At 33.0% G+C, this 20,438-nt stretch overlaps 3 protein-coding genes across 3 annotated transcripts in view; 1 reads left to right on the top strand and 2 right to left on the bottom strand.

The window, feature by feature from the left end:
• Nucleotides 1-6,853, bottom strand: part of LOC102597627 (general transcription factor IIH subunit 4) — a 10,511-nt gene extending 3,658 nt beyond the window's left edge. The window contains exons 1-12 of the mRNA XM_006346996.2: nt 6,627-6,853; nt 5,981-6,148; nt 5,281-5,349; nt 4,324-4,417; nt 4,055-4,155; nt 3,874-3,922; nt 3,739-3,798; nt 2,962-3,030; nt 2,576-2,659; nt 2,396-2,479; nt 2,072-2,157; nt 872-962 (exon numbers count right to left, since the gene is read on the bottom strand). Of these exons, the coding sequence (XP_006347058.1) occupies nt 872-962; nt 2,072-2,157; nt 2,396-2,479; nt 2,576-2,659; nt 2,962-3,030; nt 3,739-3,798; nt 3,874-3,922; nt 4,055-4,155; nt 4,324-4,417; nt 5,281-5,349; nt 5,981-6,148; nt 6,627-6,739 (1,068 nt within the window). The 5' untranslated portion in view covers nt 6,740-6,853. The remainder of the gene's footprint in view (nt 1-871; nt 963-2,071; nt 2,158-2,395; nt 2,480-2,575; nt 2,660-2,961; nt 3,031-3,738; nt 3,799-3,873; nt 3,923-4,054; nt 4,156-4,323; nt 4,418-5,280; nt 5,350-5,980; nt 6,149-6,626) is intronic.
• Nucleotides 6,854-7,708: 855 nt separating this feature from the next.
• Nucleotides 7,709-9,119, bottom strand: LOC102579306 (uncharacterized). Its single transcript, XM_006347110.1, has 5 exons — nt 9,044-9,119; nt 8,555-8,608; nt 8,249-8,352; nt 8,119-8,157; nt 7,709-7,804 (listed from the first exon to the last, which is right to left on the bottom strand). Exons 1-5 carry the CDS (start codon nt 9,117-9,119, stop codon nt 7,709-7,711), a joined length of 369 nt encoding a protein of 122 aa, XP_006347172.1.
• A 3,300-nt stretch (nt 9,120-12,419) lies between these two features.
• Nucleotides 12,420-13,583, top strand: LOC102597305 (1,4-dihydroxy-2-naphthoyl-CoA thioesterase 1). Its single transcript, XM_006346995.2, has one exon. The coding sequence runs from the start codon at nt 12,879-12,881 to the stop codon at nt 13,374-13,376; it is 498 nt and encodes a 165-aa protein (XP_006347057.1). The 5' UTR covers nt 12,420-12,878; the 3' UTR covers nt 13,377-13,583.
• Nucleotides 13,584-20,438: the final 6,855 nt, after the last annotated feature.

Genomic DNA, 20,438 nt, shown 5'->3' with positions numbered 1-20,438 from the left:
ATTATATCATTGCTTATTTGCTTTGTTCAGTTATATGTTATTTCAGCTTTACTCTATCCTGCATGCTCAGTACCTTTCAAGGACTGATTCATACGTGCGCTACATCTTCTCGTGATGTAGGTTCAGGTTCTCAGCATCCAGATCACGCTTAGATCAGTTCCCGATCTCCAATTTAGTAGAATCAGTGGTGAGTCCTCATTCTTCGAGGACAATAGTCATGAGTTTCTTTTCTAATATTTTTAGTTCCTTTAGTTTTCTAGTTTTGTCTAGACTTAGCTGGGGCCGTGTCCCAACCATTTCTTAGTCAGTTAGAGGCTATTTTCTAGACATAGTTAGATTCAACTTAGTATTGAGTTAATATCTTCTTTGTATTAACCTCATCAGTTTTCATATATCTCAGTTATAGTATATGGGTATTCCCCATCTTTTCATTTTATTTATGATTTAGCTTCCGCATCAGTTTATTATCTTTAGTATGCTCGTGATCATGCCAGCAGGGTTAGTTTGGGATCACTTGTGGTTCTAGGTCCCGTGTCCGCGTCTCGGGGGTAGTTCGGGGCGTGACAATAAGTGGACTAAAGGACCAGAAACAAAACTATAAAAGGACCTTTTCTGAGAGTGCAACTAATCAACATCTATCAACTAGCCCACGAGATTTCTTTCTTAAGTGTAGCTGACGAAGAATTACTAAGAACATCCAACAAAAATGTCCCACATCATCAATCTTAAGCATTCCACATCTTCATCAAAAAAGAAAAAATCTTCAACAAATATAGCATTCCACATACAGTTGCTTTCTTAGATAATTTTTTAATTAGTTCTCTGATATAAGACAATGCTGGTTAATAAATAAATAGTAGCTGAAACTTGCCTGGTCAGAAGTAATGCCGTTTTGAAAAGCTTTATACAAACTTTCTTTATTAATAGCACCAACAATGAGATTTGGAAGCTGGTATTCCACCCTGTATTTGCAGCTAAAATTTGTTACTTGGAAATCTAACCAGAGAAGTTGATGAAAGAAATCTACTACTAGAAAATAAACACTCAACAGCCAAACACAGAGTATTAGGCATAACACATTAATAATTAGAATCAAGTTCTTATCTCAGAAGGGGGAAGAAAGAGAGAAGCAAAGCTCAAACAACCATCCCTATAAGCATTCTACACTTTAAACATGTCATCCACTTTCCAATAGCTCTGCTGAAATTCTTCAGCTTATCAACTCCAAACAATATTAGCATGTATAGACCCTATTTAATCCAAACTCCAAGCATCAATGATTGTGTTTACCCTGGCCAATTCTGACACAGATTTGAAAGTGTCCCATTCTTTTTGGTGACATCTTTTGCATTGAGCCAGTAGGATGCACAATCTCATTCATCATTTTTTATCTACATAACTAGCTCTTTCCTTTTTTTCAGCAGGAGGGATGTGTGTGTAATTATATCCAGATTGGTAGCATTTATTGCATCTGATACTCCAAAAATCTAGGGGAAGGCAACTCTCTAGTATACTCCAGAGTCCAGAATCTAGATAAGCCTTGAAGTCTGCATCACAATTGTTTAATATATTGCACATGCATGATGAATATACTAAAATTTGACTCATACTGTCTATATGCTCTCCTTTTTACTCTGTATGGAGGTAAACATATGAAACCACCAAAATCGTACTGGAAAAGCACCATCAATGCACCTATGAGATTAAGATGCTGAATACATCTCAGAAAGCTGCATAAATGGAAGTGAAAGCAAATGGAATACTTTAGATAATAATATTGCCAGAGAACAAGATCTGCCTGATATTTCTGTCCATATGAAGGTAAATGAAGATTCATAAATAGGACATCCTCTCCCAACTCGCAAATGATACAAGTAATACATTTCTTGGCAAGCACCAGTCTAGCGTCAGATAAAGTTTGTGATGGTACTAATTCCAACAAAAAGTAGCAACAGAGTCCAGGTAATGCTATCAAGAGAAGGAGAGTTAGCACCTGTTCTTTCCATATAATCTCTTTTCTCAACCAAACTACAGAAAGAAACACACACAGCAGAAACAGATTGTTCGGTACCTTGCAAAAAGGCGTAGGATCTCACAGTGCAATTTTGACGTTGAATATGCATACAGTCTGAAGTTTGTTTCAATAACGATAAAACCCTGATGAATGTGGTGGGAAGGCAAAGATGCATTTGCAGTCAGTAAGGTATCATAGAACTCGTTCCAAACTAATTTGAGAATTTAAATCTGGATGACAGGAAGCACAAAATTCTAAATTTCTGTGCACACTTGCTTCATAAGAAAACTGTAAGAATAAAGATAGAAAACAAATAAATAAACTGGATTTCTGAGTAGCTTGACCCAACTACTCTAGGGAACACTTGCAAGTGCAGCATACCTGTTTCCTTGATGTTGTATCCGCTAAGCTAATTGACAGGTTGGTCGCCAGTTTGGTGGGAATAAACCAACTCTCTTTCCTTCCCTAAACAGCATCAAATGGGTAATTAAGAGCATAATAAAATAGACAAAATCTTTTCACTCTCGTGAGCTCATTGATGGGGCAACAAGGAGTATTCACCTGCTGCAGCTTAACCAATCCCAAATCTGAAAGGTCCTTAATTATACTTCGCTGGAGATCAGTTATTGTGTTTGTGTTGTATGCCTATATTAGAAGACAATTCAACAAACATACGAAACTTAAGCATGAAGTAATGAAGATTACAACCGTTTGGTTGGGGAAATGGTTGAAAGACTTTTTCACAGTATTTTTCAGTTTTTCAAATATTGTTTTTTTAAGACAAAGTACAAAACTTTCTGCAAAAACAACTTCACTACTTTTCAACCAAACACCAAAGCGCTCCAGAACTAACTAAAATTCAAGCATTTAGAGTTTAAAGATGGTATCATTTACTACAGCTCCAGGACAAACTTAATTCAAGAACCTCTAGCACTGTCTAGTAATACCTTGCCAGTAACATGAAAGCTTAGCTCCAACAGAAATGCAATAAGATCTGCTGAATCCACTCCTCGCTCCTGCATTAATACGAAAATACAGAGTAATCATTTAGTAAATTACATTAAATTTTCCAGAAGTTAGACAAATGGAAGTCCATACTCGACAATCGAAATTATGGCCATATGCACAATATCTTCTCAACCAAAATTTTGAATCAAAGAGGGAATATCCTCTTGATTCTTGCTTGTATTAACTAATTTACAGAGATAAGGAAACAAGGAAAGAGTGCCTAAAATATGTGATCAACAACAATAAAATCTGAGGTGGAACTAATGAGCTCAACTCAACTAGGTTCCAGTCCCCAAACTAATTGGGGTTAGCTATATGTTCTTGTATGAATCACCTGTATCCATTCTGCACATTTTTTCAGTATTCAAATGATTCAAAATAGTTTGACTATTTTTACATTGGCCACCGGTTTCCCTCAACTCTCTTCCTTTATTCAGGCTTGGGAATGCTTACGCTTTGACGACCTTAGAGAGACAGTGTAGGCGATATAATCAGCAAGCTCTACAAAGGCCGAAGCTGCATCTCTGAGATTTCCTCCCCACCTACCTCCTTATCTTCAAAGTCTTATCAGAAAACTAGCCGCAAATGTCAAATGTAATTGAATTACAACACCACCCAATGAACCAATGGTGCTTCCAATGCAAAACCAAACCCGAAGAGAGAGAGAGAGACACACACACACACATGCAGAGAGAGAAGGAGGTGGTCAGCAATACCTCAGCATTTGTTATGTACTCCCTGATGATGTACCAAAGCTGTGCATTTGTGTCCATTAGCTGTAATACGCCACAGTCAATACAATATCCAAAAAAAAAAAAACTGATTGATCGAGATAATTCAGTAACTCGTACCAAGAACTGGAACCCACTTTCAGTCAACCTTGGAGGTTCTCTATCGTCTCTGTTTAAGAAGGCATGAACTCATGGAGATTATGTTGATTATTACAAAATCATCCATACACATGCGGACAAAGAACTATACATATGTTATGTGTGAGTAGATATATATCCATAATACTGAAGTGGCCGGTACCTCTGACTTAAAAGTCCACGCTGGAAGATTTTCATCATCGAAGAGCTTATGTTTGTGGTCTTTCCACCTTCACTGGAGCTTATAAGGTTCAGCAGAAAGCACTGGTTGCGACAGTTGCAAGTCATAAAAAGAGTTGCCAAAATTATATACAGGCTGCAGTTTGATCAAAACCGAAAGCAAAGCAGATTGTCTCACAACATATTATTACATATTCTGAACACTCCCGGAAAATCAATGGACAAGAACTACTAACAAAATGCAAGTCATACCTCCCATTGTTCAACAGCATATGCCTCTAACTCCTCCAAGCTAGGAAGCCTCACAGTGATATTAGAAGGCATTGGTTCCCTTGGTAAGATTCCACTACAGTAATTGAAATCACATATTATAATCCATATTGTGCAATTACGAGACCAAGGATATGGCAGATATTTCAGCATCATGTAGAAGTATTACCACAACAAGTTACTGTATCAAGTATAGCATCTTACTGGTCAACTGAGGGTCAATGTATCAGGGTTAAATTCTGAACTTCAGCCCAGTTGGAAATTTAGCAAGACAAATAAAAAAATCATATAGGATGAATAAGATGGAACACATACACAAGTGTGAATATACTTATCCAACAACAACAATAATAATAACTATGCCTCAATCGATCAACCCCAAACTAGTTGCAGTCAACTTTATTCAAATATGCAAATGCGTGAAGAAATGGCTCTTGGGCTTAACTCAACCCCAAAAGTCAACTCATGAAGGGAGGGATTGTCAGCTCATGATAGGAGGATATCCCAAGACAACATTAAGGCACCACAATTCATTCCCTCAATCAGGGTGGGATTTCACACTCACACAGGACAACACAACCAGAGTTGGATAACATAACACGGAGACTCAACATTGAGAAACACAACAATAGGGATTGTTAGGTCGGGCTCTGATACAGTGATACCATATGATGAAACTGAACCTTGGCCCTAACTCAACCCTAAAAGTTAGCACATGAAGGGAGGAGAACCCAATACCATATAAGAAAACCACAACTCGTTCCCTTGAGACAGGGATTAATAGGCCAGGAATCTGGTGTCTAGACGCCGAATGTCCTAGTACTTCTACTAATTTTACATGTACTTTTATTTTTAAATCACCCGTCTCAGAGAAGGCCAGCCAATAGTGATCATTAACACTTATAGAGAAAATATAATAAATAAGATAATAAAGCTTACCCATGGACTATATGCTTCTGAAGATTAAATTGAAATTTTGGGTTTAGTTGATAAGTGGCTTCCTTTTTCCTGTAAGAAATCAAAGAGAATGGCAACACTAAACAACCAAAAACTGACCAAAATAACATGCAAAGAAATTGTGAATCACCCTAACCAGGTTTCGTCATTCCAATAGTTGAGACATGATAAAAACAAAAGAAAGATAAGCAAGTATTGACAATTCAAGATATTCCCTTTAATCATGCTTGCTTATTTTGACCAAAGTTTTAATTTTACTCATGTGTCATTATTTAAAGTGCTAAGTGAAAAACATGACAACCAGATAAAGATCAAGCGGGAAAAGTAAATACAGTCAGACCTCTATATAGCATCCGCCTTCGGCTGAGGAGGAAAATTTAAATCAACAGGCGGTGACTTTGTATTCCATTAGAGAAAAAAACTCCATCTTGTATGAGTCAAAAATTATTAATGATGTATAAGCATTCTTTAATTTTGAATTGCTGAAATATGATTACTTCTGAGATTTTAAATTTAATAAGTTTATCCTCTTTTATCACATTAAAAATTAGATTTTTTGCATCTCTTTTTTGCTTATAACAGCCAAATAAAAATTTAAGTGTCAAATGTTGTTATAGGTCAGCATTATTCAAGACAGAGAAATATAGTGGCTATCAAGAGAGAGAAGAATCTGCTCAATAACCTGTCAAATGTTTCCGTCATTACTCTCAGCTGTATCAATCTATCAATGGCAACTTTATGCTTTGAGAATCCATCTGGAAGCACCCACTCCTCCATCGACTTAGCTGTAATTGGTATGTCTATATACAACATTTGCAGCACATACTTCTTCGCTAAGGGAGGTAACGATCTAGCAGAAGAAATGAACAAATTAAGCACATAATATAGCATGTTTCAAAATAGTATCACCAAAAGTGAATTTCCTTGATATAGCTCGAGGTGAATACAGTGAGTGCTAAGTACTAGTGAATTAATCAATCTCTTGTTGCAATTGATACAAAAAAGTACAAATACTTTCTATAAAAATATTCAAACATTAAAAATTTGTGCTTGTGTATGTTTATACTTGTGTCAGCACAGCACTTGCTGCTGATTAACTTCATCCTTTTATGACTAAGTTCATTTCTCCAGAATAATAAGCTTAAAGACAAAGTAAACTTCTTTTGCATCCAAATGTGCACAGTACATATCACTATATGCTAAATTGGTGAAATTACATCCATTTTTACTTGCAGAAAGTAATCAAAACAAAGCTCTGCACAAATATAAATGGTTGTGCAACAAGAAAAACTCTTAACATTCGATCAAATTGGGGATTTTTAGAATACCTAAGAATGGCTTCACAGATAAAGGAATTGTCGTAAAGCATGTCGAGTTTCATGACAGGCAATGAAGCCACCATGTCCATGAAATTCCTGGCGACGATCTTCACTTGCGGCATTGTTGTTATAGATCAAATAAAGGTTTTCAATACTTCAATTTCTCAATCTAGGGTTTTCGCTTTGCTGAATGATGATTCTCCACTACTTCTGCTAATACATATACCGCCGGATTCATAAACATTACAGAAACTGTAGATTTATGTATTAAACCCGACTCGGGAGATGAAAGGCTCTTTCTCCTCTTGCTATTTGGGCCAGAAACTTTCAAGGCCCAATATGAATTGGACCACTTGGTATCATAGATACGGTATTGAAAAATAATTTTGTTATATAGTTTCAAATTTCTCGGGTGAAACTCTATAAATTAAATTCTCGAATGTTTATGAAAATTCCAAAAGTCGAAGCTTCTCAAACCTATTGTAAGCAAGTTGTCACGTATCTCCCATATTTTTCAGGTAACTATCTTCATTATGATTAACAATTTAAATTAAATGTTTTGATGGTATAAATGATGTAAATAATTTTCACATTATTAGTGTAGTTTACCCTCCGATAAATTATTAGTTACCAATCAATATTTTCATAAAAGATTTACTCACATAATTACGTAGTAATTTATAAGTGCATAAAATTTTAACTTTGCGAGCAATTACGTATAGTTATCTTTTAAGTAATTAATAGTATAAAAATTCAATTACATTATTGTTGTATGACATTAAATTAAGAAAATGTTACAAAAAGAAAAGGTCAACACTTCTATTTGCATAATGAAGCTACAACAATAATATACCCATTTGAATTAGGATAGAATATACACAAATGACCTTAATTGTACCTTTGGAGGGTAGAGAAATTGTTTCCGCCAGAGATATTCATAATGAAACTATAAGTATCAAAAATCAACTTTCACCCCATGTTATCTGGTGTAGAACAAATCTTTGAACTATAGTAGTAATCCTAGCTAGTAGAATAAATTATATATATGCTTTTCTTGCCCATTACAATTAGTTCATGCATAAAGAAAATCTTCAAGTGGCTTTAGGGGGTGGACTTGTTTTTATCAGCTGGATCTTGGAAGACCTGTTTGATTGGATTTTATTTACTTCCTCAGGAGGGATATCAAACTGCACAAGCAAACAGTAAGATAAAAATGAAACATTTGACAGCATCCAATAAAGCAAGATGGTAATAGGCTAACGTAACATCTAGAGTTAGTGAGTGTTCAGAATGAACGTGATCTTATTATATTATATGTTTGGGTTCAGATGAACCTGCAATACTCATCCTAGATCCACCTCTAACCAATGGGCATGAATTGCATAGGCATTCTTACTCTTCCTAGTCCTCACAAACAGAGTGGCAGCAAGGATTGAGAAAAGTAACAATTAACAAAACTTACGACTATTTTGATCATCAACATATAATACAACAAACTGACCTTGAAACCACAACCAGCTACACAAGCGCGATGACAATCCTGCATCCATAAAAGAACACACATGTTGAATAACAAGTGTTAAAAGACACCAAATTTCAGGGTAATAAAATGAAATGAAGAGATGGTAAACCTCAGAGTGGCTAGCAGAACCAGGGGCGCGATCAATACAAGCACTCCATTGTTGATCCTTCATAACAGGGCCCTTATAGCACATCTCATCGCATTGTTCCAAACCTGCACATACCTTTTCATTTCTATTCTACCTTAAATTGAATAGACAAACATCAAGGTTCCTAATTAACCATCAATTACTCTATTGAATAAACGTCTTAACCTTTCCTATATCATTTTACAAATTTGAATGTTCCTTGTTCACAACTAACTAAATGGTACTAAAAATCTGCAACATAGAAACCAATAAAGTTCAGGAACTTACATTCCTCCCATGTATCGCCATCAGCATCACACGCCTTTTTGCAAAAAACTCTCCCTACAAAAATTTACACATCATAAAATTTTGGTAGAATTTCCTGTTTAAAACAACAAATGAATGAAATGCATCATCTATGAGTCGAAGTATATAAAAAAAAGAAGATAAAATTGATCTACTTATGCAGTAACATTTTCAAGCTTAAAACAAGTCATTATTCTAACTTACAATTTTTCAACATGGGTGAATTTTGAACAGTCAATTACGTCTCAATCTCAAACTAGTTAGGTCCAACTATACGAAATTCTCTATGTTGGGCCATCTTATTCCATGATCCTACTAAATGGTTAATGATTAATCGAATTACTTGATACTTATGAGCGATGATGGTACAAGTTCAAATATTTTTTGCTAGGCATGCTCAATTGGAACTATTAACACAAATATTAAAACTTTAAATTACAAGAAAAAGGGGGAATTAAGAGAGTAAATTACAAGGAATTTGGGTGAGGGCTGAGAATTTATTTGTGCATTGCTTGTTACAAGGTGGTGCCCATTGCTGTGGAATCATTATTTCTCTCTAATCTTTAATTTTCTTATTTTGTTTTATCTATATCAAATTTTGCAGAAGTTTTTTTAATTTTTTTTTAATTATGTGGAAGATGAAGATACTGGATTTTAATCAAATAAAAAAGAATATGCAGGAAATAGGGGGAATAATCGTTGATTCGGAAATTTAGGCGACTTTGTTGTTCTTGCTTTTGTTTTCCCGCATGTTATTAGTTTTGAGTACAAATTATTTCACTATAGTTTATATCAACTGTCACCTTCTAAATACCCCCTCTATTTTAATTTATTTTTTGATCTACTTTTTAAAAAAATGTCATTTTTTTTATTTTTGTTTAGCGCAACTTTGTAATTTCAACTTTTTCACCTTACATGTTTAAAATCACAATATTAAAGATCGTTTTAATACATTTTATGCAGAGGCGGACTCACGTGTCCTGTTAAAGGTGCACATGCACTCATTAACTTCGGAAAATTTATGTGTATATATACCTGCGATATGACATATATTTTATTAGGCACCTTAAGATACTAATAATATTTGGATGTGTAGGTTTAAATGGTGCACACCTCTGAGGTATGAAGGGGTGGGTTCAAATCTCATTTACAATTTTCTTTGAACTATTGAATAAAAGAAGGGGTTGGCTAGTTTTGAACATTGAAACCTCACGTGCAAAGTAAAGTTCAAAGCCATAAAAGCAAATTTTATCTAGTATAATCATTGTTTAGTAAAATTATCATATGAATTGATATTTAGTGATATGCTTTAACTAACGTGCATTAGTCATTGGTGGTGCACCATTCACCTCTAATTTCTATGTTTTATTAAAATCATAAGATCCAAAAGTTTCTTAGTTATTTTTTAAAATTTCGTGTTTCTTAGTTATTTTTTAAAATTTCGTGTCAAGTCAATACTCCCTCTGTTTCATATAATATGAGCATCTTACTAAAAATAATTGTTTCATTTTACTTAATCACTTACTAAATCAAGAAATTATTAATTAAATTTTTCCAATTTTACCCTCAATTATGGAAGAGCAAAATTGAAACTGAGAACTGTTTGAAATTCTGAGTGTAATGGCCCGTAGTGCTCAGCAACTTCTGCATGCGTTTCAAATCCAGCGAAGCAATCACGGAGGCCGCAACATGTCCTCATCAATAAAACAAGATAAACGACACATTCATTATTTTATTTTATTTTTGTTTTTGAAGCTCTAATTAAATTTGCATTGAGCATTGCAGAATCCATTTTGGGGGTGGAGCTCCCAATCGAATTTTCTCTATATCCATGGCTCGAACTCTAGATTTTTTATTAAGGATGAAACAATTTCACCACTCCACCACAACTCATGTTAGTCACATGATGAATGTTGTACGTTAAAATGACCCCTTAGGCCTTATCTTTGAAAAAAAATAAGCTTATAATAACTCCTTTAAATCTTTAATAGCCAAATACGTTCCTTCTTTTTTGAAATAATCGAAAGTTTAATTAAACATACTACTCTATCAAATTCTGCTCAAGCATAAATCGGATATACTGTAAATAGGTTAAACGCCCTCCTCACCCACTATTATCATTTTTCAGGTCATATTTGGATACTTGGTAGGACTATTTTATTATATTATTCTTATTAATTGATATTTAGTATTACATTTTTAAAAATAATTTGAGAAATAAAATATAGAAAAAAATGTTTATCTTCTTTTATTTGTTAAAATAACAAATAACAATAAAAACTTGTTTTTTAATTAATGAACCAATAAAAAGGAGTAGAGAGGTATAAAAAAAGTAAAATTTTACTCTTTTTTTTAACCAATTCACTCTAAAAAAAAATAAAGAACCGTGCAATTACAAATCTATTGATTCGATAAGATTTTCCATAGGAGTATACATTCGATATTCGGTTCGGAATTATCAAATTTTGGATTCAATAATTCAGTAATTGATAGCTAGAACTGGATAGTTTAATATGAATTTACAATAGTTCCGGAGGGGAATTTAATGAAATTCATTAGTTTATGTATAAACAATGCAAAATGGTACTCATTTGACACTCCCTTAACAAATAATAATTTTATTATATCAATTCTAATTAATTATAAATAATTGAGATTTTTTTTTAAAATAGTACTATATAAGAATAAAATAATAAGGCATCATTTAATTTTTAAATTAAATAAAATTAATATTTATTTTTAATATAATAAACAAGTAAGTTAAACAAACCGAGTATTCTTTTCCCCCACCTTATTGACTCTGAAAATGGAATCCAAAGAACCATGCAAATACAAATCTATCCGAAATTCGATAAGATTTCATGTGGTCCAAAAACTTTTTGGGAAGTGTATTTTTCACATTGTGAAATTTGGAAGAGGCAAACCAATAGCCTCTTTGGGCTAATTTTTAAAAGTGTTTTTTTATCAATAAATTTAAAAAATATTTTAAAATAATAATTAGTGTTTGATTGAGTTTTCTAATTTTTTTTGGGTAGCTTAGAAAAATTTCACTAGTTTAGGAGTTAATTACTTAGATACACACTAGTTTATAATATTATGAATCTTATCAAATTTTGCAGCGTCCCGATACGTCCAGATATATGAATTTCGAAATACATGTCAAGATTAAGTGTAATTTTCTATAGATATACTATACCATGCATCTGGGATAAATAAATAAATTTCGCTCGTCTCCCTCCCGTATTGGTCACCACTCTCATATATATATATAAGTGAATCACACCAAATACGTATAGAAACATGTATATAGTGTATTTTACAGGTATTTGAGATATATAAACAAATCTCGTTCTCCTCTATCCTATTCACGCTCGCCTTTCACCCTATTTCAATATATCTAGTAATAAAAATCTTGTATTTCGGTGTATAAGATACTCCCTCCGTCCCTATTTACTTGTCAAATATTTCCTAATATGATTTCCTTTTTTACTTGTCATTTTTGACAAATCAAGGAAGGAATTTTTTTTTCCTATTATAACCTCAATTTATTAACTGTGAGTTATATCTTTGAAAAATATAGTGAGTAAATATATAAGGAACCCCATCAATTAATTGGATTAAAATGGTAAACTCCCGTATCAATCATTATTTTCTTAATAGGTATGTCAACTGCCAAATTAAAACGTGGCAAGTAAAAATGAACGGAGAAAGTATGTATCTAGGTGTATCTAATTTGAAATATGGTATGAAATTATTAATTTATGATATAAATTTCAAACTATAGGAATGTTCTAATTAAGTAGTTTCTCCTTTTTTTAAGAAAAATACTTTTTGCTACTTTTAAAAGTTTGGCCCAGCACTAAATGCATCGTAATTAGCCCTATATTAGGACTAAACGGTGCCCTTTTATATTCCACCCACCACAAACTTCATCGTTTGACCTTCTTCCTCCTCACAGCAAACCAAACTCCAATCTTTAAATCTTCATCTTCAATCTGCTTTTTACCTGCCACTTCAAATCAACATTCTTGATTTTCATAATCAGATTAGATCCAAAATTTCATAATATTTGAATCAAAGACTGAAACTTTATTGTATAAATATTTATCTTCATCTACAATCTGGTTCCTTCAAATCAAGATTCTTGATTCCCATAAACATATCAAAGATTCACAATATTTGACTCCAAGACTGAAACTTTCTGGTGTATTTATCTTTTCATTGTTGAGAAATTGATGTATATGACTTTGAAGGAAGCATAGTCTGTTCTTTTCAAGATTTGAAGAGTGAAAAAGAGACAGAGAATATGGGACCACCATCAGCAGCATCATCATCATCATCATCAGGGGTAAAGGCTAAAGTTTTAGATATTCCACTTCATGGGATTGGTTTTGAGTTTGTAGAAATCACACCCCACAAAATCACTGGTCGTCTTCCTGTGACAGAAAAGTGTTGTCAGCCATTTAAGGTGCTGCACGGTGGAGTTTCAGCTTTGATAGCTGAGGCTCTGGCAAGTATGGGAGCACATATGGCTTCTGGTTTCCAGAGAGTGGCTGGAGTTCATCTAAGCATCCATCATCTCAAGAGTGCTCATTTAGGGGACCTTGTGTTTGCTGAGGCTGTACCAATCAATATTGGCAAAAGTATTCATGTTTGGGAAGTTTGTCTTTGGAAGATTGATCCATCTAATGAGGAAAACAAGACTTTGTTAGCATCATCAAGAGTTACTCTTAAGGTCAACATGTCTGTACCTGAAAATGCTAAAGATGCTGCTGTGAATCTCAAGAAATATGCTAAGTTATGATCATGTTTAATTGAGTTTGTTTGTAAGCAAAATTGTAGAGAGTAACAAGACAATAATGCAGAGTTATGCAAAACATGTTGTAAACCCTTTTTGCTATTATCTCCCCTGACACGTTTTTATGAAAACAGTACCAAAAAAGAGTGGAATCTACATTATCTGATAGTACTAATTTCTTTGATTTGTGGCTCACATTGCATTTACCCCTAATAGAGTATGTTTCTTAAATTTTACTTGAACTAATCATACTACTTCAGGCTAAAGGAAAATGAAAAGATAACTTCAGTTATTGCCTTATCTTGTGTGACAACACTACCGAGCGAGTTGCTTTTCTGGATGGGCAGTTGTGTGACAACTCTACAGAGTAACCTGGTTTGATCCTCAACAAAAGCACATTAAAATGCTCCCCTCTATGATTTCTGGAATAATAGCAAACTTTTAATCATTTCTCTGATAAGCAAGCAGGTCAATCCATCCATTAATCAACCAACTCTTACTGTTATTCATTCAGAACTACTAATTTTTATCTAAGCAAGCAGGTTAACAGATAGCTGGCCAAGTACCTCCCTGATGTCCAAGTCTGATGGAGGCAACTCTAGCATTACACTCAAGTGACATCTAGTAAAAAATAGCAACTCTAATACTACAGTCAGGTGACATGCAGTAACAGTGATGACCGTTAAAAACCAACGCTTCATTAGCTTAGAATGAGCATACCTTAAGGAATAGTTTGAGAGTGAGACTGTATCATGAAGATAGTGTAACTTCCATCTTGTTCCTTGAAATCACATTCATCTGAAACTAGCTATGGAGGTTCATATCCTTCTTATTTAACGCTACATATGGCAGTGATCCAACCCCATATAACCTTCAATAGCTTAGTCACTTCTTTTTTTGATTCATCTCTAACTATAGTCCATGCACCAAATAATATTCTACAACAAATCTCTAACTACCTCAATACCATGCTACAGTCTAGATCACTGAAGTTTAAGAGTGTATTCTTTGACTCTCACCTACACAATTTAGCTCATGAATGACTTTGGCAAGGCTGCATGGTCAGTGGACCGATTCTTAACCCAATACACCATGCTTGGGTCATCACAGAGCACCTCTAGCATACATGGCAAATCCAAACATTGCTCTCTTTGCCAATAGTTAGACATAAGTCTGAGGGGAACATGATAGTACTTGTTTAGATATCCACTTTTGTACTCCTAAGCCAGACAATGTCACCTTGGGTATGATCCCAATATGAATACTAATGTCTAATTAGAGCAAGGTTTGCCTCGCCCTTAAGTCCTTGAGCAAAGGACACACAACCTCTTTTCTCAATCTCTACCATTATCTCTGGGGCAAGTTTTGTTTGTAGCATCAATATGAAGCTTCTTTTCAAGGAATATCGATATCAGCTTCCAGGCCTCCTCACTCACAAAATCATCCTCCCATTCAGCTAGTTCAACTGGGGCACAAATGTTTCAGGATTAGATGAGTCGCAATCAGACTCCAACTCCACGTGACAACATCTTTCTTGGATTTACCCTTCCCTTGCACAGCAGTTGTCTTAAGGGACGGCTTACATTTCCATTAGGTATTGGATTGCTACTCAGACTTGACAAAAATCATTCAGGCAATTCATTGAACACTTTAAGTGCACCGTTTTACTTAACAACTTTCAGCACAATCTATGTTTATTGTTTGGCCTCCCAAAATCTGTAATTGTAGTTTGCTGCTCACTATGACGATCACAATACACATTATGTTTTACACAGCTTCTAAATGAGGCACAATCGTTAATGATATTATGTACTTGGGCTAAAACCTCAAACCAAATTTCACAATTTTGGCATCACACGGTCTAGTGGCAGAGCTAGGAATTCAAAAAGTTACTATAGCGTCACACCTAGGATTTCAACTTTGAGATCTCACGATTTGAAGTTTAAAGCAATGGGAACTTGTCATTTTCTTCTAATTTTTTTTTGGAACCCAGATAATCAACAACCACTACAACTTTGCTACTACATTCTTTGTCTTTTGGGTGAGCACTCTATATATCATGAATACTTTTCACATATAGTCACTCAAAAATAACTTAATTATGCTTCATAGCTATAGTTTGCTGATTATCATTCATAGCTACATGTTAGAGGGGATAGAGGGCAAAGAGGGGAATTGTATATGTATATTTGTCAAATAATTATATATATGTAACTGGTATACGCATGTATTTGTATATCTAGCGAGCGAGATCAGGAGAGAGGCAAGCGAGAAAGTGGAGAGAGTCAAATTGTATATGTATATCTTTCAGAGATAATTATATATATAAAACTGGTATACATATGTATTTGTATATTTGTCATACATATATATATATATATATATAAAAAATAAATAAATTGTATTTGCATATGTATAAGTGACGTAATTACATCTAAATTTAAGTTGTCAGTCGTAATTAATTCAAACTATAGCGATGTTAACTAATTAACTAATATATGTTTGCTTATCTGAGTAATTTTCCATACTTTATATGCACGGAGTAAACTCCCATTGGCCATGGGTGTAAAAACCTGCAAAACACACGGGGAAGACCCTGCGTGGCCCAATGCCCTGACGTGTAGGGATGACAATGGAGCGGTGCGGGTGGGGCGGGTTGAGCTTAACCTGTAAAAATTTTAATCCGCCTTGCTCCGCCCCACATTAGTTTCAAAAATCACACGTACTCACAACCCGCTCCGCCCCGCATTAGTTTTTAAAAAAACACACTTCAACCCGTCCCGCATCTCACCTGTCCCGCACAATCTTAAATCCACTCCGCCCCTCCCCATTGCCAATCCTACTGACGTGGAAGGAGACTTCAGCGTGGGCCTATTTCACCACAATTGGGCTGACAGACACGGGACTCCCATATCTCCCATATCCATAGAGGATTTTAAACACAATACATTCTTTATAATAATTTGATTTTTTTATAACTAGTTTCCAAAAAATTAAAACAAATTTATTAAATTATTGTATTGCGTATATTTATTTTTATAGCCTCAAAATATATCTCTTAATTAAGTAAACAATAGTAATTACTCGATTTTCTCGTTCATGTATTATAGTAACGTTAGCCGATTGTATTGAAGTTAATGCTAAATGGCCAGAAATTTTGATCAAAATTTGGCCAAAAAATTTAAAAGTCTATAATATCTTTTTTATTTTAAAATAAATTGATCTTTTTTTCATTTTTTAGATAAAAGGTATTAAAGTTAAAATGGTAAAAAAATTTAAAAAGGTAACATAACATAGGTAAAATATCATTCTGGTCAAATTCTGACCAAATTTTCTGGCCAAAAGGATTTTTTCGAGTTTTTTAAGGTAAGCAATTATTATGTTTTTGATATACGTTTAATTCCGTTATCACCAGTATAAGAAATCTCCTTATTTTTAGCTATTTATTCCTAGCAGTAATCTCTTTATTTTTAGTGTTTAGTTGCACAAAATTAATTGTAATCTTATAGCTCTGGTATTTAAGTTTTTTTTTTTTTTTTTTTTTTTTTTTTTTTTTTTTTGTGTGTGTGTGGGTGTGTTTGTTTTGCGAAAAATATAAGTTGTGTTCTTTTGCAAAACACTAGGGGTGTACTTGGTATATAGGATTTTCAATTTTTTATGTTTGATCGATTAAAATTTTTAGAAAAATTTCATAAATTTAAGAAAAATGACAAGTTCATTGTATTTTATCCATCTCCAACTCTCTCAACCCCCCATCCCTTAGTCAACACATCACGGAAGCCCACTCTTTAATTTCTTACCCCATTTCACTCTCGTAATATTTTACTATATTACATATCAATACTTTTGAGATAATATTTTTATATATATATTTATCAAAAAAAAAAATTTTAAAAAATTAAAATATATTTTTCATTTTAAAAAAGCAATTTATCTTGTACCAACACACCCTAAACTGAGTTTGAAAACGTAAAGTCTTTTTTATAGCAAAAATAAGAAAGTAGAAATAAACAAGAAATAATTACAAACTCATTTTTTTCCCCCTAGATAAATGACACTATACATTAGCGGGGTATTGCTAACGTACCATCCCAATTCCCAACTCGTTGGAAGTTGCAACCACCCTCTTTCATTGAAACCGCTTTTTAATTTGTTACTTCCTATGGACATATATACACGGATTAAGAAAATAATGATTGATATAATGAGTTTATTATTTTATCTCTATTAATTATGAAGTAAATAAATTAAAAAATCAAGATTTTCAAGAAGTTCTACATTTTTCAAAGTAATTAATTGAAGATATACTAGGTGATTTTTTTTTATTTCTTGTTTTGTCAAAATGAACAAGTAATTAATTCTTGTCCCATATCAATTGATCATCATATTAAATCAATAAAGCATTAATTAATTTTTTTGAAAGTGTTCATATTTTTTTGTAAAATTTTCAAGAAGTTTTTAAGAAGTGAATTACTAGTAAAATTTATTAATATGCGTGTAAAAAGAAAATTGATCAATTAATATATAACAAAGGGAGGAGTATAGTATCTTCTTGCCTAACTCTCACTTAAATACCCTTTTTTTATTGGGAAAATTGTATATAACAGCAAACTATTAATTAAAATTAAATGCTATAAATATAGTTTGATTTAATTGTACCTCATAGCAAATTGTTGCTATTTCACCTCTCTCCAGGTGAATCTCGCTCGCTACTCTCGTTCTCTCCCTCGCCTCTCTCGTTTTTATACAAACGCAAGTGTATACAGTGCGTTTGTGTGTATAAAGCGAGAGAAAATTGTATATATACATATATTTTGTTCCCCTCTCTCCCCTCTCCCAGATCTCGCTCGCCACTCTCCCAGATCTCGCTCTCTCACTCGTCTCTCTCACTTTATACAAAAAAACGCAAATTGTAATAAAAATGTGTTTGTATAAAGCGAGAGAAAATTGTATATATACATATATTTTTGTTCCCCTCTCTCCCCTCTCCCAGATCTCGCTCGCCACTCTCCCAGATCTCGCTCTCTCACTCGTCTCTCTCACTTTATACAAAAAAACGCAAAATTGTATAAAAATGTGTTTGTATAAAGCGAGAGAAAATTGTATATATACATATATTTTGTTCCCCTCTCTCCCCTCTCCCAGATCTCGCTCGCCACTCTCCCAGATCTCGCTCACTCACTCGCCTCTCTCGCTTTATACAATTGATTCTTTTTGTATATGTATACCAAAACATATTATACAACTGTTTTTTTTGTATATGTATAGCGAATTATACATATATATGTTTGCTATGGAGCGCAATTATGCAAACTTTGCTATAACATACAAATATGAATTTTGTATTTGCTATATGTGAAAGTTGTTCTTTTTTATTTTGTCTCAACTTTTTTCAGTATTTTGAGAGTCAAATGAGTTTTTAAATATAAAAAAAAAGTATTTCAAGAGAGTAACCGTTTGATAGAAATCATGTGTTAAGTGTTTTTGTTACTTTCTTTGTCTCCATTTATAATGATCACCTTTAGTATTTTGAAAGTCAATAAAATGAATCTAACTCTCAAAATTTGAGTTGTGCTTCATAAATTAGCACAAGTAAAATAATAATTTGTATTTGATTAATTTTTTCTTAAAAAACTTTTTGAGTGTCAAATTATGAAAAAGAAAATTATTACTTACTATTTAATTTGGTAAATAAATATTTGAGATTAATCTTGACCTAAAATGATTTTTTTTTTTTAAAAAAAAAAACTTAATTTCCAGAGTCTGCTTTCTTCAGCTTTTGCTTAACAACTAATACTTCTATTACTACTCAAATCACTTTTTTCCCTTATCAAATTTTGACTGAACATCTTTATTCTTTAAAATAAAAAAGAAAAAACAAGAAAGATTCCCCTTTACCTTTAGCAAGAAAGTAAATTAACTACTCGTTTTTGTTTCTACCAATAAAATAATGGTGCCTTTTTTTTTTCTATATAAAAATAAATAATCACCAATCTAGTGTATTCGTCAACAAAATAGGCTTTTTGAGGAGGACAAAACAACTTTCACATCATATGTTTGGAAATATATAAGCGATTTTAGTCTTTAGAGACCCAACAAACATCTTTCTATTTCTTTTATCTATTCATTGGCCATGCTTTAGCTAGTTTCGTGTCCTATTTTGTTTTCTCATTATGTCAATTTTTCCACTAACATCAAAATTCTACCAAAAAATACTACTAATAATAAAGTTTTTATTTCTTAGATGTTGTAGAAATTAATGTTTTGTAGGGCAAAAGTATTGGGAGTGTGGCGCTCATTTTGTTGTTTACAAAAATGTCATTTAGAGTCGTATTGGAGATGACAATTACAACAATCGTAAAATTTTATAAGTGGTTTTAGAGGAAAATAAAGTATAAAAGTCTATTTCGTAGATATAGAGAGATTGTTTTTAAGATGATCATAGTGAGTATTGAGAGAGAAATGCTCATTTTGTTGTTAAAAAAGTAATTAAGAGTCGTATTGGAATGTCAAGTACAATGAATCGCAACAACAATAATATACTCGCAAAATTTCATAAGTGACCTTCATGGACTTAAACATGCATCTTGAAATGATTTTTCCAATTTTTTTTATGTGAATGTTGGTTTTCTTTAATATCAGACTGTCCCTTTTTGAGCTTTGAAAAAAATAAAATATTAATTTTTTTTGCCCTTATTTCATAAAGATAGAGATGTTACTATCAAGTCGATCACAGTGAGTTAGTAAATAAAATGTGCATAATGGAGTTTTCGAATGTGAATGTATAATTAATTAGTGGACCTTTCTTCATAATCTAATGAGGATTAAGAGGACACGTTTTGGATCTAATGAAATAATTAAATGTTCATTTGGACCCACTTATGGGAATCTCTCGCTAACTGTCACATTAATCACCTGTTTTTAGTGAATACATCTTGAAGAGATAAGGAAAATGAAATCTGACTAACAATCTTAAAATATTTGTCACTTGAAAAACATTTATTAAAATATAACAGTACTATTAATTATTTATTATTTTATTATAAATAAAAGATAACAGTGATATTA

The sequence above is a fragment of the Solanum tuberosum genome, unplaced genomic scaffold (genome assembly GCF_000226075.1).
Source record: "Solanum tuberosum cultivar DM 1-3 516 R44 unplaced genomic scaffold, SolTub_3.0 scf00083, whole genome shotgun sequence".
Classification (NCBI taxonomy): Eukaryota; Viridiplantae; Streptophyta; class Magnoliopsida; order Solanales; family Solanaceae; genus Solanum; species Solanum tuberosum.
The sequence above is the reverse complement of the archived record's forward strand: the minus strand, read 5'-3'. Positions and strand labels throughout refer to the sequence as shown.